General features: G+C 42.2%; 1 protein-coding gene across 2 annotated transcripts in view; it reads left to right on the top strand.

The window, feature by feature from the left end:
* Window positions 1-1,475: 1,475 nt before the first annotated feature.
* The window catches only part of LOC109869860 (adenylate cyclase type 6), a 55,016-nt gene continuing 38,074 nt past the window's right edge, over window positions 1,476-18,417 (top strand). Inside the window, exons 1-3 of one of the 2 annotated variants that reach the window (XM_020460140.2) lie at window positions 1,476-1,697; window positions 13,473-13,722; window positions 13,961-14,897. In XM_020460140.2, coding sequence (XP_020315729.1) covers window positions 13,703-13,722; window positions 13,961-14,897 — 957 coding nt within the window. In that variant the 5' untranslated portion in view covers window positions 1,476-1,697; window positions 13,473-13,702. Of the gene's footprint in view, window positions 1,698-10,392; window positions 11,016-13,472; window positions 13,723-13,960; window positions 14,898-18,417 lie in introns of those variants that run through there. The other variant, XM_020460141.2, reaches the window with a different exon arrangement.

Below are 18,417 nucleotides of genomic sequence, written 5' to 3'. Positions count from 1 at the left end.
TCAAGGTCCTGGAGTGGCCTAGCCAGTATCCAGACCTGAACCCAATAGAACATCTTTGGAGGGAGCTGAAAGTTCGTATTGCTCAGCGACAGCCCCGAAACCTGAAGGATCTGGAGAAGGTCTGTATGGGGGAGTGGGCCAAAATCCCTGCTGCAGTGTGTGCAAACCTGGTCAAGAACTACAGGAAACGTATGATCTCTGTAATTGCAAACAAAGGTTTCTGTACCAAATATCAAGTTCTGCTTTTCTGATGTATCAAATACACTTAATTGTAAGTAAAGAATGGATTAAGAATATATACATATATATCAGAGCGGCATTGGACTAAGATACAGTGGCATAGTACGGAATACAGTATATACATATGAGATGGGTGATGCAATATTTACACACAATTATAGTGACTAAGATACTGTAGAATAGTATAGAGTACAGTTTATACATATTTACCCAAGACGACTCGAGGCTGTAATCGCTGCCAAAGGTGATTCAACAAGGTACTGAGTAAAGGGTCTGAATACTTAAGTAAATGTGATATTACATTTTTTACATTTTTAATAAATTAGCAAAAATGTTCAAAAAAACTGTTTTTGCTATGTTATTGTGGGTAATTGTGTGTATATTGATGAGGGGGAAAAATGATTTAATCAACTTTAGAATAAGGCTGTAACGTATCCAAATGTGGAAAAAAATCAAAGGGTCTGAATACTTTCCGAATGCACTGTAGATGTGGGACATCTGGCATCTGATTTGGAACTAAGTGGGTAACAGGTACATGGGGACGTATCCCCATCACAACGTTTCCCCATAGCAGGTGTATGGTTCATACAGAGCATAGACCAGAGGGCTATTCTGCTAAATTGTCTAAATATTCTGATATAACTGCTTTACTTTTTAGAATGATAAGCTTGAAATGGACATGGTCTAATTCAGGGATCATCAACTAGGTTCAGTCGTGGGCCGATTTTTTCCTGAGTGGATGGTCAGGGGGCCGGAAGACAATGACAAATAATTTGACACTGCAAATTGACACAAGAAACCCTAACAGATATAATATTTGACTTAAACATAATAATATCAAACTTTGCTTACATGTGTATACGATCACATATGTTTCTCTATTATGTGTGGGAATACTTTGGAACAGATTTCCTAAATTAAAATCACTTGGAGCTGATATGCTGGTGTTTTTGAAGTATGTTAGGTCCAACAATAACGTATTTTTTTGCTCTGAAAACTTGGTGGGCCAAATAAAATCGCCGAAATTCGCCAGTTGGGGAAAACTGGTCTAGTTGATTCAACAAACAAAAACACATATCTATGTTTAGCTTTCTTAATTAACGAGAAAATCTGACAAACTCATGGATCATGCTTTGTGGTATACCTCTCAGCAGCGTCTCATACAGAGTTGCACCTCTAGAGGGAGTGCAGAGATGCTGAGAGGGAGACAGAATTGGAGCGTGTGAGCGGTGGCGCGTCGGAGCTGAGGAGAGAGGGGGAGAAGCAAGGGAGTGGAGAGAGAGAGAAAACGACAGGAGGATATTGTGTGTTTATGTCTGTTTGTCACCACTGGTCCCCCTCTCTGACTATTCAAACCGACAACAGTACCGGGGACTTCAATTCGTCCTATCCTTCCCAGTATTGGCTTGGCTCGTGCGGGCTAGTTTGGAGGGAAAGAAGCGAGAAGGATGATCATGGTGAGCTATTCCTCGTTCCAGTGTATTCCGTCCTAGTGTGCATGTTTGATGTAGGCTTCTTTAGTCGTATGCTATCTAGGGCAGGCCAAGCCTTATTCTATTTTACACCCATCTAATTTGAGAAAACGACATTATTGCTATTTTATCAGTGCGTAATTAAAAGCAGTTGGCGGAATGTTATTATATTATTATAGGGGTTGTGCGCCTGAGTCCTCTGTGTTTATCATAGCAGTGTCTCAGTAATCGATCCGTGTTTCTTATGGCTCAATTATGCAATTAGCCCTATATAAGCACGGATATAAAAAAAAAACAGGCATTTAACGCTATAGGCTCTAATATCCTTGAGTTTCACATAAATTAGTTTGCAGGTTAGAGAAGGACACTAAAAATGACTGCTGCCATCTAGGCATTGCAGTCATAGCTGCTATCTCAAAGGTCGCAGCTGCAGGGATCTTCGTCTAAAATGAATTTCCAACCGCAACGCTTCTGTTTTTTCCATGTTTGAGTTATTTTAAATTAAATATAGGCTAGGTCATCATAACGGGAAGTTAAAAAAAAACTGCTGATGAGCCAGCCCTACAAAAAGTATATAAGGCGAAGTGATGCGTTGGAATGTGGAATAGTCCACCGCTCGTTTGTAATGTCTGTCGTGTGTTTATTAACTCGTGGCGTTTGTTAGTCAGGGCCTGAGCCATGCTAGAATGTATTCTCCCCTCGCTGGTTTAGGAAGAAGACACATAGGCTACTTAGCGGGCGGGTGTGACATGCAACATTGTAGACTACAAGTTGCCGCACACCGTAACACAGCATCAAAATGGTAATAGCTGTGATCTCCGCTATGGTTGTCACATAGGTTACACTGAACAGAGTTATGTAACGAGTGTGTGAACTGTGAATGCGGCTGATGATAGCCCCACGGCCTTCGCAGGAAATGTTACGTTAGCCTCTCGTAGACCTTGGATACATTCTTACCATTAGCCTATGTTATTAGGCTACACTCAATTAATAAAAACGTATGCCTATGCTGACATTAATTACACCAGACTACAATAATAAATAGCTTATAACAGGCAATATGTCTGATGATGCGATTATCAAATGTGTTTTTACTTTGATGCGCTCCCCACACAACACGGTATACTATAGGGTAATAGAAATAGGAGCTGTCCTCTAAAAACGAAAATAAGGATCTGATTATTAACAATTACGAACGGATGCCAGTCTCTACCCAGCTAGCACATAACGTTCAGAAAACCATATGTTTCTTAGAGCTTGGTGAGAGCGTGGTTGTCCTATGGTTATTTTGCATACTACGTTCCCACAACTTTCTGGTAATGGTGCAGGATAGTTGCTTGGCTTTGGAACATTCTAAGCACATTTATGGAACTTGACAAAAAAACGATAGTTTCTTGGCATTTCATTAATTTAACAGAATGTTTGCTAAAAATTCAAACATGGTTCTAAGAACGTTCTCCAACTGGTTTGAGATTGGGAATGTTCTCAAATAGTTCAGAGAATGTTAAGAAACAACAGTTTTCTCTGGGAATTTCAGTATTTCAGCATAACGTTTCCTACAGATTTCCTCATGGTTCTATTTAAAGTCATGATCTCACATTGTTATGAGAATGTTAAGAAACAACGTTCTTCTGGGGGAATTTCAGTACTTCAGCATAATGTTTCCTACAAGTTTCCTCATGGTTCTATTTAAAGTCATGTTCTCACATTGTTCCGAGAATGTTAAGAAACAACAGTTTTCTCTGGGAATTTCAGTACTTCAGCATAACGTTTCCTACAAGTTTCCTCATGGTTCTATTTAAAGTCATGTTCTCACATTGTTCCGAGAATGTTAAGAAAACTTTCCATAAAAACCACAAGAAAAATGTTGTAATGGTCTAAGAATTAGGGGTGTGCCGAGTAGTCGGACAAAATGGTATCGTAACGGATATGGGATATTTTCTGGATACGATTATGATCCGAGTATTTTTTTTAACTATCCGTGATCAGAAAAAAAAGTTCTTTTCGGGTGCCAGCAAGCATCATTCTCATGTCAGTCAGTCACATAGTTTCTAAACCATACTGAACTGTCTTTGAGTCAGTCATGTGTGTGGTCGAAATAACTCAACTGGATAGTTTGCCTGTCTGTAAAGAGAAGAGCAGGCTGTACGTTGATCCTGCTGCTTTGATTGGATCATGTGAAGCTGTAATTCTCCGGCCATTCGCTTCATAATTTCATCCGATCACTTTCCCTTGCATGTTTTCAGTCTGATCATTTAGATTGCTGCTGCCTGCTACTATGATAAATCACATAGTGAGGGCGTTCCCTATCAAGCGGGGCGGCAGGGTAGCCTAGTGGTTAGAGCGTTGGACTAGTAACCGGAAGGTTGCAAGTTCAAACCCCCGAGCTGACAAGGTACACATCTGTCGTTCTGCCCCTGAACAGGCAGTTAACCCACTGTTCCTAGGCCGTCATTGAAAATAAGAATTTGTTCTTAACTGACTTGCCTGGTTAAATAAAGGTAAAATAAAAAAGCTATCAATGTGAATAATATCTAACAAGTGGAGCAATGGTATGGAAAAAAGATGAAATGCTAATGTGCATTCTGACTGAGTGACAGCAAACTTGACTGCCCGCTGCAAGTTGAGTACACAGACACACCCGCCCCTCCGAGGCACTGCTCCTAAATCTGCATAATTTTTTGTAGTGAGAATGTGCAGAGAGATATTTTGCCAAAATCTATTTAGGCATATTAAAACACTTCCATTTTTTTCCGATCACGTGTATCAACTGATCCGATCCGACTCTCAACTGTACATTTATGGAGACGATTACAAATACGAGTATGGCCATGTCGGCACACCCCTGCTAAGAATGTTATTTAAAAACATATACATTCCATTCTCAGCATCAACAAAACTCTCTCTATTATCTATCTTGTTATTAAGTGTGTTCAGGTGTGTTGGCCGCGCCCACTATTTGGCCACACCTGATCTTAATGACTTTTCCCGTTGAAATGTTTGAATAGACTAAAATGAACAGCTTTGCATGAGTTTAAAAAAAACATGGCATGCTAGCTCCATCCAGGTGGTGCAGTACACTCATTTCATGGATATAGAACAGAAGATCATAGGTTTAAATCTCAATGACGTTGTCCCACAATAAAATATATATGTGTTCGGGGGCCTCCCGAGTGGTACAGCGGTCTAAGGCACTAGCTGTGTCATTACAGATCCTGGTTCGATCCCAGGCTGTGTCGCAGCCAGCCGCGACCGCCAGACCCACGAGGCGGCGCACAATTGTCCCAGCGGAATGCACGCTGACATGGTCGCTAGGTGCACTGTGTTTTCTCCGACACATTGGTCCGGGTTAGTGTTACAAAGGGTTGGAAACTTTACGTGAAATTTCCATACATTTTCCAGAAATCTTCCATGGCAAGTTAAGCCCTGGAATTGGAGGTATTTTGCTTAAATTCATCAAAAAAAGTTAGCTTATAACAGTGAACCTTTTTTGTGAGATACACATAAGGCAATTCTAGGCCTTGTGGCATATTTTGGTTAAACTATCCCCAATTCAATAGAATTGCAACCCTCTGCATGCACAGTGCACTCTTCCATCACATGTACAGCTGATTCTCAAGATCTTGCACACTAATGAGATGCTATTGAGTCCACATTACGACACTGTCTGAGCCAATGAGCCAAGGACTACATGCTTTCTGGTAAGTTTTGATTACAAAACTGGGTGGGGTGAATACAGTTGAATTTGGAAATTTACATATACCTTAGCCAAATAGATTTAAACTCAGTTTTTCACAATTCCTGACATTTAATCCTAGTAAAAATTCCTTGTTTTAGGCCAGTTAGGATCACCACTTTATTTTTATTTCTTTCATCACATTCCCAGTGGGTCAGAAGTTGACATACACTCAATTAGTATTTGGTAGCATTGCCTTTAAATTTTTTAACTTGGGCCAAACGTTTTGGGTAGCCTTCCACGAGCTTCCAACAATAAGTTGGGTCAATTTTGGCCCATTCCTCCTGACAGAGCTGGTGTAACTGAGTCAGGTTTGTAGGCCTCCTTGCTCGCACACGCTTTTTCAGTTCTGCCCACAAATGTTCTATAGGATTGAGATCAGGGCTTTGTGATGGTATGCTTGGGGTCATTGTCCATTTGGAAGACCCATTTGCGACCAAGCTTTAACTTCCTGACTGATGTCTTGAGATGTTGTTTCAATATATCCACATAACTTCACTTCCTCATGATGCCATCTATTTTGTGAAGTGCACCAGTCCCGCCTGCAGCAAAGCACCCCCACAACATGATGCTTCCACCCCCGTGCTTCACGGTTGGGATAGTGTTCTTCGGCTTGCAAGCCCCCCCCCTTTTCCTCCAAACATAATGATGGTCTTTATGGCCAAACAGTTCTATTTTTGTTTCATTAGACCAGAGGACATTTCTCCAAAAAGTACCATCTTTGTCCACATGTGCAGTTGCAAACCGTAATCTGGCTTTTTTTATGGAGGTTTTGGAGCAGTGGTTTCTTCCTTGCTGAGCGGCCTTTCAGGTTATGTCGATATAGAACTCGTTTTACTGTGGATATAGATACTTTTGTACCTGTTTCCTCCAGCATCTTCACAAGGTCCTTTGCTGTTGTTCTGGGATTGATTTGCACTTTTTGCACCAAAGTACGTTCATCTCTAGGAGACAGAACGTGTCTACTTCCTGAGTGGTATGACAGTTGCGTGGTCCCTTGGTGTTTACACTTGCATACTATTGTTTGCACAGATGAACGTGGTACCCTCAGGCGTTTGGAAATTGCTGCCAAGGATGAACCAGACATGACCTTGTGGAGGTCCACAATTTTTTTTCTGAGGTCTTGGCTGATTTCTTTTGATTTCCCCATGATGTCAAGCAAAGAGGCACTGAGTTTGAAGGTAGGCCTTGAAATACATCCACAGGCACACCTCCAATTGACTCAAATGATGTCAATTAGCCTATCAGAAGCTTCTAAAGCGATGACATACTTTTCTGGACTTTTCCAAGCTGTTCCAAGCAGGCAACTTAGTGTATGTAAACTTCTGACCCACTGAAATTGTGATTCAGTGAATTATAAGTGAAATAATCTGTAAACAATTGTTGGAAAAATTAGTTGTGTCATGCACAAAAGATGTCCTAACCGACTTGCCAAAACTATAGTTTGTTAACAAGAAATTTGTGGAGTGGTTGAAAAACAAGTTTTAATGACTCCAACCTAAGTGTATGTAAACTTCCGACTTCAACTGTATATGTTATATGACATACATGATTTTTAAAATTAAGTAGTAAATAGTAGCCTACAGCAAAGTGTGCTTAAATCATTTCTAACTGGTTAACAATTTCTGCTAGCTAGTTTTTGTTACTATGTGTGTTTTAGCTTGCTTAAGCCTGCTAATTGAGGAGCGTTAATTCACCTGTTTCCATACATGTTTAATTTTATAACATGTATTCTACAAAGGAGTTGTTTAATCTAACTGCTTAACTATTTATCTCTACATGGAATTGTATTTGTTTTTTGAAACTAATTTTCCCCCTAATCTTTACAGGAAAATGCCACGGGTACTATCTGATGTGTGGAGACATTTCACTTCAGCTAATGTAGAAGGAAAAGCTGTGTACATTTGCAACTACTGTGCCAAATCATATGTGAAGAATGCAACAACAATGCAGAATCATCTGGCCAAATGCATGAAGTTCCTTCAGTGCTCACAACAAGCAACCTCTGACACAAGTCCCTCTACTTCTATTCGATATGAAAATGATGAATCAGACACCTTATCGATAGCAACAGCTCATGTTCCTCCTGGAATCAGAAGTTTTTTTTAACTCAATGGAGGAACGTAGTCAGAGAAATGCTGATGAATGTCTTGCTCGAGCTGTGTATGCAACTGGTTCACCTCTGATGCTCACAGGTAATGTGTATTGTAAGAAATTTCTGAATGTTCTTCGTCCAGCATACACCCCTCCAACCAGACATGCTTTATCTACTAATTTGCTGGATGCAGAGTTCAACAGAGTTCAAGTGAAGGTCAAGCAAATCATAGAGAAAGCAGACTGTATTGCAATCATCTCTGATGGGTGGTCAAATGTTTGTGGGCAAGGAATAATTAACTACATCATCTCCACCCCTCAACCAATATTCTACAAGAGCATAGACACAAGGGACAACAGACACACCGGTTTCTATATTGGAGATGAGGTGAAGGCAGTCATCAATGACTTTGGGCCACAGACGGTATTTGCACTGGTGACAGACAATGCTGCGAACATGAAGGCTGCTTCATGGTGTGATGTGAGGAGTCCTACCCTCACATCACACCCTTTGGCTGTGCTGCTCATGCACTGAATCTGCTCCTCAAGGACATCATGGCACTGAAAACAATGGATACACTCTACAAGAGAGCCAAGGAAATGGTTAGGTATGTGAAGGGTCATCAAGTTATAGCAGCAATCTCCCTCTCCAAGCAAAGTGAGAATAATAAGAGCACCATATTGAAGCTGCCCAGCAACACCCATTGGGGTGGTGTTGTCATCATGTTTGACAGTCTCCTGGAGGGGAAGGAGTCTCTCCAAGAAATGGCCATATCACAGTCTGCCGATATGGACAGCCCCATCTAGAGGATCCTCCCGGATGAGGTATTTTGGGAGAGAGTGGTAAGCAGCCTGAAACCTATAGCAGTAGTCATTGCACGGATTGAGGGAGACACTGCCATCCTGTCTGATGTTCAGACTCCGCTTGCAGATGTAAGAGGAGAAATCATTACTGCCCTGCCCACTCCACTGTTGCTCCAAGCAGAGGAAACTGCAGTTCTGAAATACATCAAAAAGCATGAAGACTTCTGCCTGAAGCCCATACACGCCACAGCGTACATGTTGGACCCCAAGTATGCTGGCAAGAGCATCCTGTCTTGTGCAGAGATCAACAATGCCTATGGTGTCATCACTACTGTGTCTCGTCACCTTGGCCTGGATGAGGGCAAGGTTCTTGGCAGTCTGGCGAAGTACACTTCCAAGCAAGGGTTTTGCGATGGAGATGCAATATGGCAGTTGTGCCAACATATCTCATGAGCCACCTGGTGGAAAGGGCTTTGTGGATCTGAGGCTCTTTCCCCTGTTGCCTCCATCATCCTCCAAATCCAACCAACATCAGCCACCTCAGAGCGCAACTGGTCTTTGTTTGGGAACACACACACACCAAAGCACACAACAGGCTGACCAATACAAGGGTTGATAAATTGGTGGCCATCCGGGCAAATGTGAGGCTTGTCACGGTTGTCGTAAGTACAGGACCAAGGCGCAGCGGATGTTGAGTTCCACATATTTATTTCCATGTGAAACTTCAGCAAAACAAAAATATACCAATAACCGAACCACTAAACGTGACTACGTTGTGCACATGCACAAACACAAAACAATATCCCACAAACACAGTTGGGAAAAATATCTACTTAAATATGATCCCCAATTAGAGACAACGATTACCAGCTGCCTCTAATTGGGAATCATACAAAACACCAACATAGAAAATATAAACTAGAACACAACATAGAAATTATAAACTAGAATACCCCCTAGTCACGCTCTGACCTACTACACCATGGAGAAACAAGTGCTCTCTATGGTCAGGGAGTGACAGGCTTCTTGAGCCTGACAACGAACCATCCTAAACAAGGTTGGAAAGTAACAGTGAAGATGAGACCTCAGAGTCTGATGTTCAAGAGGTGGACATTGAGGAGGTCCAGGGAGAAGACATGGAAGCCTGAGAGGAAGACAACCAAAGCTTTAGTTTCTAGACTATCATTTTATAGATGTATGTTGGAAATGTTTTTGGGAGATGAGATGGATCATTGGGGATCATTCAATATTCCCTTTCTTTTTTTTGTTCAGTGAAATCATACCATGTGAAGAATCAACTTATTTAATTAAAGTTCAATCCGTAACTAAATCGTTTTTTAGAATTTCTATTAGAAGGAATTAATCATTTGCAATTATGTCTACTTATGATAAGGTAAAATGTTTATGTTTCTGTCTCCATATGATATGGTAAATATATCAAATGCAAAAAACATCTACATTTAAATGGTATTAATATAAATTAGAATATTTACATTAATTCCCATATATTCTCGTTAATTTCCATATATTCCCGTTAATTCCCACCTCTGAATATTCCCCAAAATGCGCAACCCTAGTCTGGGTTAAGCAGGCATTGTGTCAAGAAGAAGTGCGGCATGGTGAGGTCGTGTTTTGGATGATGCACAGCTCTCGACTTTCGCCTCTCCCGAGTCTATACGGGAGTTGCAGTGATGGGACAAGACTGTAACTACCAATTGGTGAGAAAAAAGGGTAAAAAATAAAATAATAATAATTAAATGTGTTTGCATGATTAATGCCTAAGCAAATACATTTATGTGTGTTCTATCTGTGCTCGGAGTTCAAAACAGTTAACCCAAACTAAACTAGCAGTATTATAAAAAGCTTTATTGAAAAATGTTCTCAGAACGTTATTTAATTACCTTAAAATAACCTAGAATTTCCATTCTCAGAACGTTAATAAAACATCCCAGAAATTTCTTACAGGAACCATAGTAAAACGTTCTTAGAACCTCACTGCAACCTATAAATTAACATTCCCAGAACAGGCGAAATGTTCAGTTTGACCTGTCAGGAAACGGATGGCTTCGTTCACAGAACCAATGGGGAACTAAAAACGTACGTTCCCACAACTTCCAAGGAACCAAATGTGCTAGCTGGGTATGCACACACTGTTTGCATTATGTAACGCCAGCATGCTGCTGTCCGGTCGAAATGTCGTGCAAACGTCCCGGAGGAATAGTCCCCCGCATTCTATTCTACAAGCGATAGCGAGGTAGGAAGGAAAGGATCCAGGCAGGATGTCTACAGCCACAGCCATTCAAATCCAGAGATAATTGTAGCTGTTGAACGCCGTAACGATTGGCAACATCACGACATTTGTAATAGGGGCACCGCACTGGTCGACCTTGTGCACGGGAGAGAAGGGACTGTTCGGAGCCGGAGGGTGTAGCGTCCACTTTGACTGAAGGCTATTCTCCTTAAACCTCTCTTGATCAACCAGAAGCCACGACCAGCAGCCTGGACGGATACGTGCCAGAGAAGGCATACGATAGCCATAGCGAGGAAAATCTATTTTTGCTTCAACAACACAACATGCCTACCGACATGAGCGACAGCACATCTGCGTTGCGTTGATATAAGCCGTTCTGCACATTCAAGAGCTCAGGTCGTTTGGAGGCCTGTCCCTGGTACACTCAGTTGATGAGCCTATAGGTTTAGGGAATACTGGGATTTATGAGGCTGCATCAGCTTTGATACTGTAATGTCGTGACGGTGATCATTATACTTATTCTTTAGATTTTTATGATAAGGCAATGTTTTCCTAGCTATTATAGTTATTACATGGTTATACATTGGGCTCCCGAGTGGCGCAGGGTCTTAGGCACTGCATCTCATTGCTAGAGGCGTCACTACAGACCCTGGTTCGATTCCAGGCTGTATCACAACCAGCCGTGATTGGGAGTCCCATAGGGCGGTGCACAATTGGCCCAGTGTCGTCTGGGTTAGGGTTTGGCAGGGGTAGGCCGTCATTGTAAATAAGAATTTGTTCTTAACTGACTTTCCTAGTTAAATAAAGGTTAAATATAATTATTACTATATGTCTAGTTCTTCCTAAATCAGCAGAACTAGACATATAGTAAAAATAGTATATAACCATATAATAATAAATAATTGTGTCATTCATGAGCATTTAAATATGCCTAAACTACTATAGACTACAGAATATGTTGCACTAGCCTTATTATTATCATGGATGGGTAGCCTATAGCTCTGCACAGATGATAAATCAGTTCCACTAGTCATTGGTAAAATAATGCCCGAGACCTTGAATGCATTATAAAAGCCTAGAATGTGGAATTTCTTTCAATGTACAACTTATATACGTGCCAGGATTTGTTGCGCTTGTGCCCGAATATAGCCTACCTTAATTTACAGAAATTAGGAGAAATCCCTCCTTTCTCTAATTGATTCAGGAAATGTACGTTTGAAGGGTCATTTGCGTTGATGGAGGTGTTTTAGCTGCTTGGAATCAAAGTTGCCACTAAACCACAGATCTAGGTCCAGCTTTTCCTTCCCCAATGCCCAACTCTAACACCATGAGGTAAAGAGTCAAACTGACCCTTAATCTGTATTTGGAGGCAGATGTAGGAGGGTAGTGATACAGGCATCATGCCCATGATGGTTGCCCAATCTGTTTTTATTTCCAGTGGTCTTGTCTTCATCAGTGAGCGATTGAGTCAGTGATAATTTTCATGTCATCCGTGTTCCTTCCAGTGATGACAGGCTCTGACACCCACCACCTGTTATCACACCTTCCTCTTTACATCTTTAATTAGTTAAGCCATCAAGAAAATAATAGCCTAAAGCTTGACAAATGTTTAATTTCTGATAAGGGGCAGCATACACACAACATTTTTTGAGGGGGCAAAAAGTATGTGAGGATGGCTAGGGGATGACCTGGAGGGGGGCTAGACCCTTTCCTAGAAGTTGGAGAATTTAGCTTTTTTCAAATACCTGAAACAGCTTTTTCCTATAATCTATAGCCATAATCATTATTCTTAACTCTATGTCAAAAATATGTTTATTTTTCTTCATATCAAGCCATAAGACTGCTGAACAATTAATCAAATGGCCACCGGACTATTTACATTGACACTCCGACGCTGCTACTATTTGCTGTTTATCATCTATGCCATGTCACTTCACCCGTACTTACATGTACAAATTACCTTGACTAACAAGTAGCCCCGCACATTGAATTGGTACCGGTACCCCCTGTATATAGCCTCGTTATTGTTATTTTACTGTGTTACTTTTTATAAATATTTACTTTAGTTTATTTGGTAAAAATGTTCTTAACTCTTCATGAACTGTACTGTTGGTTAAGGGCTTGTAAGTCAGCATTTCACGTTAAAGTCTATACTTGTTGTATTCGGCGCATGTGACAAATAAAGTTTGATTTGATTTTGATTTGATTTGACCTCTTGAGCTGTCTGTATCCTCCTGACTAGTGGTTATTTTTTTAAAGAAACTAAATATGTTTCTCTGCATCTCTGCAAAAATCTGGGTAGAAGATTGAAAAGAATGTGAGTCTTAATCAGTGCATTTAGTAATCGCTTGCTTTATCTAAAGTCTACCTCCCTTGCCAGCAGGTATGCCAGCTAAGATAGTTAAATTAGCTAGCTACTTTAATTTGATTGATAGCCTGAAATGGCTTCTTGGTGGCTAATTATGAGGTTGGGAGATTGGGAACCTATCTTGGTTAGCTAAAGCCAGCCTTATAAAATGCTAGTAGTATTACAGAGAAACAACAACAAAAAATGAAAGACTTTTATTTATTTACAGGACATATCTGAGGGAGCACGTGCCCCTGTGCCCCCTATGGGCATGACGCTTCTGTTTGTGATGATGATGGTATTGTTGTCTGACTATTCTTAGAATGCACGTATTGAGAGTTACTCTTCATCACCGAATGATGATTGTACAACTTTCATGTATGACTTTGTTTTTGGGTGCTGTCACTTACCCATGACATAAATGTATGGTTAAGTGGTTTTCTGAGGTTTTTGCTAACACAATTCTTACTTCTTAATTCCCTTCTAATTTCACCTGTATTTGTCTGTGTTTTGTGTCTCTCCTCCAAGACTCAGAAGCCCTGGAGATAGGCCGGATCATAGAGTGATTCCCTAAACCCTGCCTTTCACATCACCTGCTCAGTCCGAAACGCTGGTTTGACACGCCTCTGGACCATCCCCGATCACGTTCACCCACCTACCCACACCCCTGCAGAACTGCGTCTGAAACCCCTCACTTCTTCAAACCTCTGCCTGCTGGGATAAATGAGTGGAAGGGCTGGAGAGGATAGGGCTGGGATATGTACCAGAACCCACACAGGTACTATGTCCATAGTCATACAGGTGACCTTAGAATAACAGTGAACAGTTTTTATTTTGGACATTAGGTTAAGAAAATACATGTGAAGGTTGTTCTTTTTTTTCTTAAATAATTTTCAGAAAGGCTATGTTGCATGTCTAATTTAAGTTGGTGGATCTATGAATGTTTCCAAGTTTATTGAAACTCGAACTGCCCCCACCCCCCTATGCTGTGCGTGTCCCCCATTCCTCCTACACAGAATGTCCTGGTTTAGTGGCTTCCTAGTGGCCAGAGTGGATGACCGAAAGACCTCGTGGGGGGAGCGAAATGGCAAGAAGTCCAAGCAGAAGGGAGGCTCATCCCTTTGCAACCCGCGTTACATGAGCTGCCTGCGGGATCCGGACGCCATGGAGCCCCCCTCTGGAGCCCCCCTCCACCCCCACCACCGCGGAGGGCCGGCTGGGGCGGCGGGCGGGGGGGGCAACTTTGGCGTGCGCTGCATCTGGCAAGAGGACCACTACGGCAAACGGGGCGGCGCCGCCGGGGAAGTGGTGGGGCTCAAATCTGTCGACATGGGCTTTGAGGATGGGGACCTGAAAGGGAGGAAGGTGGGGTGTAGAGGGGGTGGTGGGAAGGGAGGGGATGAGGGTCCCAATGGGGAAGGTGAGGTGACGGTGGCGGACTGCTGGCTGCGGGTGATGCAAGTGTTCCAGTCCAAGAAGTTCCAGTCTCATAAACTGGAGCGTCTGTACCAGCGCTACTTCTTCAGGCTCAACCAAAGCTCCCTCACCATGCTGATGGGGGTGCTGGTGATTGTGTGCGGCGTGATGCTTACCTTCCATTGTGTCCACGCAACCCCGGACGTAGCCTACTCCTCGGCCCTCTCTGTGGCCATGGCCCTGTTCATGGCTCTCATGGTTGTGTGTAACCGGAACGGCTTCCACCAGGACTACATGTGGATGGTGAGCTACCTGGTCATCGGTGTGCTGTTGCTGGTGCAGGTGTTCGGGGTGCTGATGGTGGCCCCTCGCAGCGCATCTGAGGGCATCTGGTGGTCTGTCTTCTTCATCTACATCATCTACACGCTTCTGCCTGTCAGGATGAGAGCAGCCGTGCTGAGCGGAGGGGTGCTCTCCACCATTCACCTGGTCACCACCTGGCAGTTCAACCAGGAAGACGTGTTCCTCTGGAAACAGGTAGGAACTCTTCCTGCTCCTGTCCATCATAAAGATATAGTATATGTTCTATTTAATTATGTGGGTGCCATAGTGTACACAACTGTACACTATTGTTGTCAAGCGACGTCTTTGGCATGACAATGAACAAACACAGACACGACTTTCTAAATAATTTGTGACCGGTACTATTCCTTTGGTTGTCCGGCTATGTTAATTAACTGAGTTTTCTGCTTTGGCTTGAGTGTAGACCTACCATTCCACTCACGGTTGACGAGACATTTGGGTGATGACCCATATAGGCAGTAGCTTACTAGTCCACTTTTTGGGGTTTAGATGTGCCTCTTGGCCTGCAGTGTGTTGTATTCATTTGTTTAAAGGTTTCTATGACTGCAGGGAGTGTGTCTTTGCAAGCTGAGACTTTGTGGTATCTGGGCCTTGCTCTTGGACCTACAGCACGGGCTAGAATATTATTTGTTGTATCAGTGCAGCCAACCATGTGGTTCAAGTCTGACAAGACTTTGTTTTCAGGGGCATGTTTGTGGATTTGGCAGCATGTGCAGTCCCTAGGGAAAGTCTACATACCCCTTGCACAGTCTTCACATTTTGATGCCTTAAAATTACATTTAAAAAAAGTTCCTACCAATCTACACAACCTACTCCACATTTTCAAGGTAAAATACAAATGAGAGAGAATGTTCAGAATGAATAAAAATACATAAAAATGAAGTTGTATTGATTGTGTGTCTGTCTTCACACACCAGAGGTAATACTTGGTGGAAGCACCATTGGAAATCATTATAGCTATAGGTTTTACTAACCTTGCACAACTCTTCAGGCAACATAAATCCATTGTTTTTGTCAAAATTGCTCAAGGTCAGTACATTTGGTTGGTAATCATTCCTGTACAACAATATTCAAACCTTGTCCTTGATTTCATGCAGATTTAAGTCATGACTGAGACTGGACCATTCAGGCACACTCAACACCTCTTGGAAAGTCATTCTGGTGTTCTTTGACATTCAAATTGGTGTTATTGTCCCACTGTAAAATAAGACTCTCTCCCAGGGTTAGGCTTTCAGAAGACTGAGGAGGTTTATCTGATAACTTTTTACATAGTCTTTGCTCCTGCTGTTGACAAGCATACAAATAACAAGATGCTGCTACCACAATACTTGAAAGTGTTACTTCAATTTCCGTTCACTTTGAGTAGGTTATGTGGATCCGAAAGAAGGAAAAAAAGATAAAAAAAAAAAAAGATAGAATTTTAATTCAGAAAAATGTAAAGACGTTTTGGTCACTGGATGGAACAGTGTTTGTCACTGTGTTGTCACTATATTTCTGAATGTTGTGTAATAGTGTGTTTGTCATTGTGTTGAGGCAGTGAGTGTGTGTGTGTGTGTGGGTGCAGATGTGTGTGTGCGAGTGTGTATCTGTGTGTTTGTGTATGTACGTGTGTGTGTGTATGTGTGTGTGGCCTACTGTAGGTTGTTTGTGCGTCATGCCAAGGACCCAGGGGCTAGCTGAAGGTCAGTGGGCTAAATTAACCGCCTCGACCAGCCCGCTGTGTGTGTATTTGTGTCTGCGTGAGTGTTTGTGTGTGTACGTGCGTGTGTGTGTGTATGTGTTTGCACGTGCTTACATGAATACTCGTGTATGTGCACATGCTCATGGCACGTGCAGGTGTGTGTGATTGTTTGCCAGAAAGAGAATATCATGGCCCATGATAATATAAAGCAGTATCATTCAGGTCTCTGTGCTCCCACACAAGAGACACTTTGTACTTTTTCCAAGGGTGGGGGGGTTCTGTATGAAGGCTGAGGCTAGGTGCATTCAGTACTACTGTAACCGTTGTGTAACAGTTTATGACCGTTGGGAGGAAATATGGGATAGGAATAATGTGGTGACCATTCCAGGAAAAACAACAAGGGGACACAGAAGAATGTTTGGCTTCATGGTAGAACATTAGTCGTTATATGTTGATTGAAGGGAACAGGATTTGATAACTGCCCACTGAGAGAGTGCTCCGCCTTGGTCCAGGTTCACATTTTCACAAGGCAATTGTGCATGAAATGACTTCATGTCAGGATTACAGGCTTTATACACTGAGTGTACAAAACATTGCTCTTTCCATGACAGACTGACCAGGTGAAATCTATGATCCCTTATTGATGTAACTTGTTAAATCAATTTCAATCAGTGTAGATGAAGGTGTAGATTGTGTATGTGTGCTATTCAGAGGGTCAATGGGCAAGACAAAATATTTAAAAGCCTTTGAACGGTGTGGTGGCAGGCACATAGTTTGTGTCAAGAATTGCAACACTGCTGGGTTTTTCACACTCAACAGTTTCCCGTGTGTATCAAGAATGGTCCAACACCTAAAGGACATCCAGCCAACTTAACAACTGTGGGAAGCATTGGAGTAAACATGGGCCAACTTCCCTGTGGAACACTTTAGACACCTTGTAGAGTCCATGCCCTGAAGAATTGAGGGGGGGGGGGGCACTAAATATTAGGAAGGTGTTCTTAATGTTTTGTACACAGTGTAAATATACACTCTAGACTCTATACACATATTTTTGTAAAAAACAGAATTGTTTACCAAAGGATGTTACTTAGGAAGAGGAAAAGGGAACCCATTTGGTTTCTGTGAAAGAGAGATAAGAGAGAGTTTACAACGTGTTGTTTTTCATTCATTATGACAGAACTATACTGGACTGTCACTCATGACTAGACTAGTGTCTATTATTCATCAAGCCACTGTAGGAAAGGTAACTGCTGAAATATGGTAGCCTACCAACATCTGTGTAACAACTCTATGGTGCTATATGGTGAGAACTGGGCTACTGGGCATGTGCATAATGTAAAGGTGTTCTCAATGACCCCCACATCATGCATATCCCTCAATGCACACAGTGTTTTCCTTGCTGTGGTAAAATTAATGAGGGTCCTATTGAATGAGCAGAGCTGAGCGATGGTGAGATCCTTCCTGTGATCGTCCATGTGTGTACAGGGCTGTACAGTAATAAAGTGCCATCCATCACTTCTTTACGATTGTGTGCAAGTATTTCCCCTTTCTCCGATAACTCATTAACCTCGCTGGGTTTCTGTTGGCATCGTTAGCCACAGATAATGATGAACAAACACATACAGTGTAATGACATTGTGGTGTAATTAGGATGCAGGGTATGTTGTCTGCCTGTCACTTGTATGTATCGCTGGCCTCTCTCCACCTGTCACTGATCTAAACCCCCCTGCTGAGAGCATGTGTCCCTGGGCTGGATTACAAATCTAGAACCAGGATGTGTTTGGGCCTTTAATCTGTCATGGTCTGTGTGGAAATAAGACCTCTTCTTCACTCACTAGCGCTGTAGCCTTTTTAATGTGTGTGTGTGTATGTGACAGTGTGTGTGTGTGTGTGTGTGTGTGTGTGCATGAGTGTGTGTTTCTGTGTGGGTTGAGGGGACTGTACACATATTGTTTCCATTTCCAATAATGGAAGGCTGTGTTCTCTGAAAGGCCTTGGTGGGTAGATGCTGTG

This window comes from Oncorhynchus kisutch, linkage group LG24 (genome assembly GCF_002021735.2).
Source record: "Oncorhynchus kisutch isolate 150728-3 linkage group LG24, Okis_V2, whole genome shotgun sequence".
NCBI classification, from domain to species: Eukaryota; Metazoa; Chordata; class Actinopteri; order Salmoniformes; family Salmonidae; genus Oncorhynchus; species Oncorhynchus kisutch.
The sequence above is the reverse complement of the archived record's forward strand: the minus strand, read 5'-3'. Positions and strand labels throughout refer to the sequence as shown.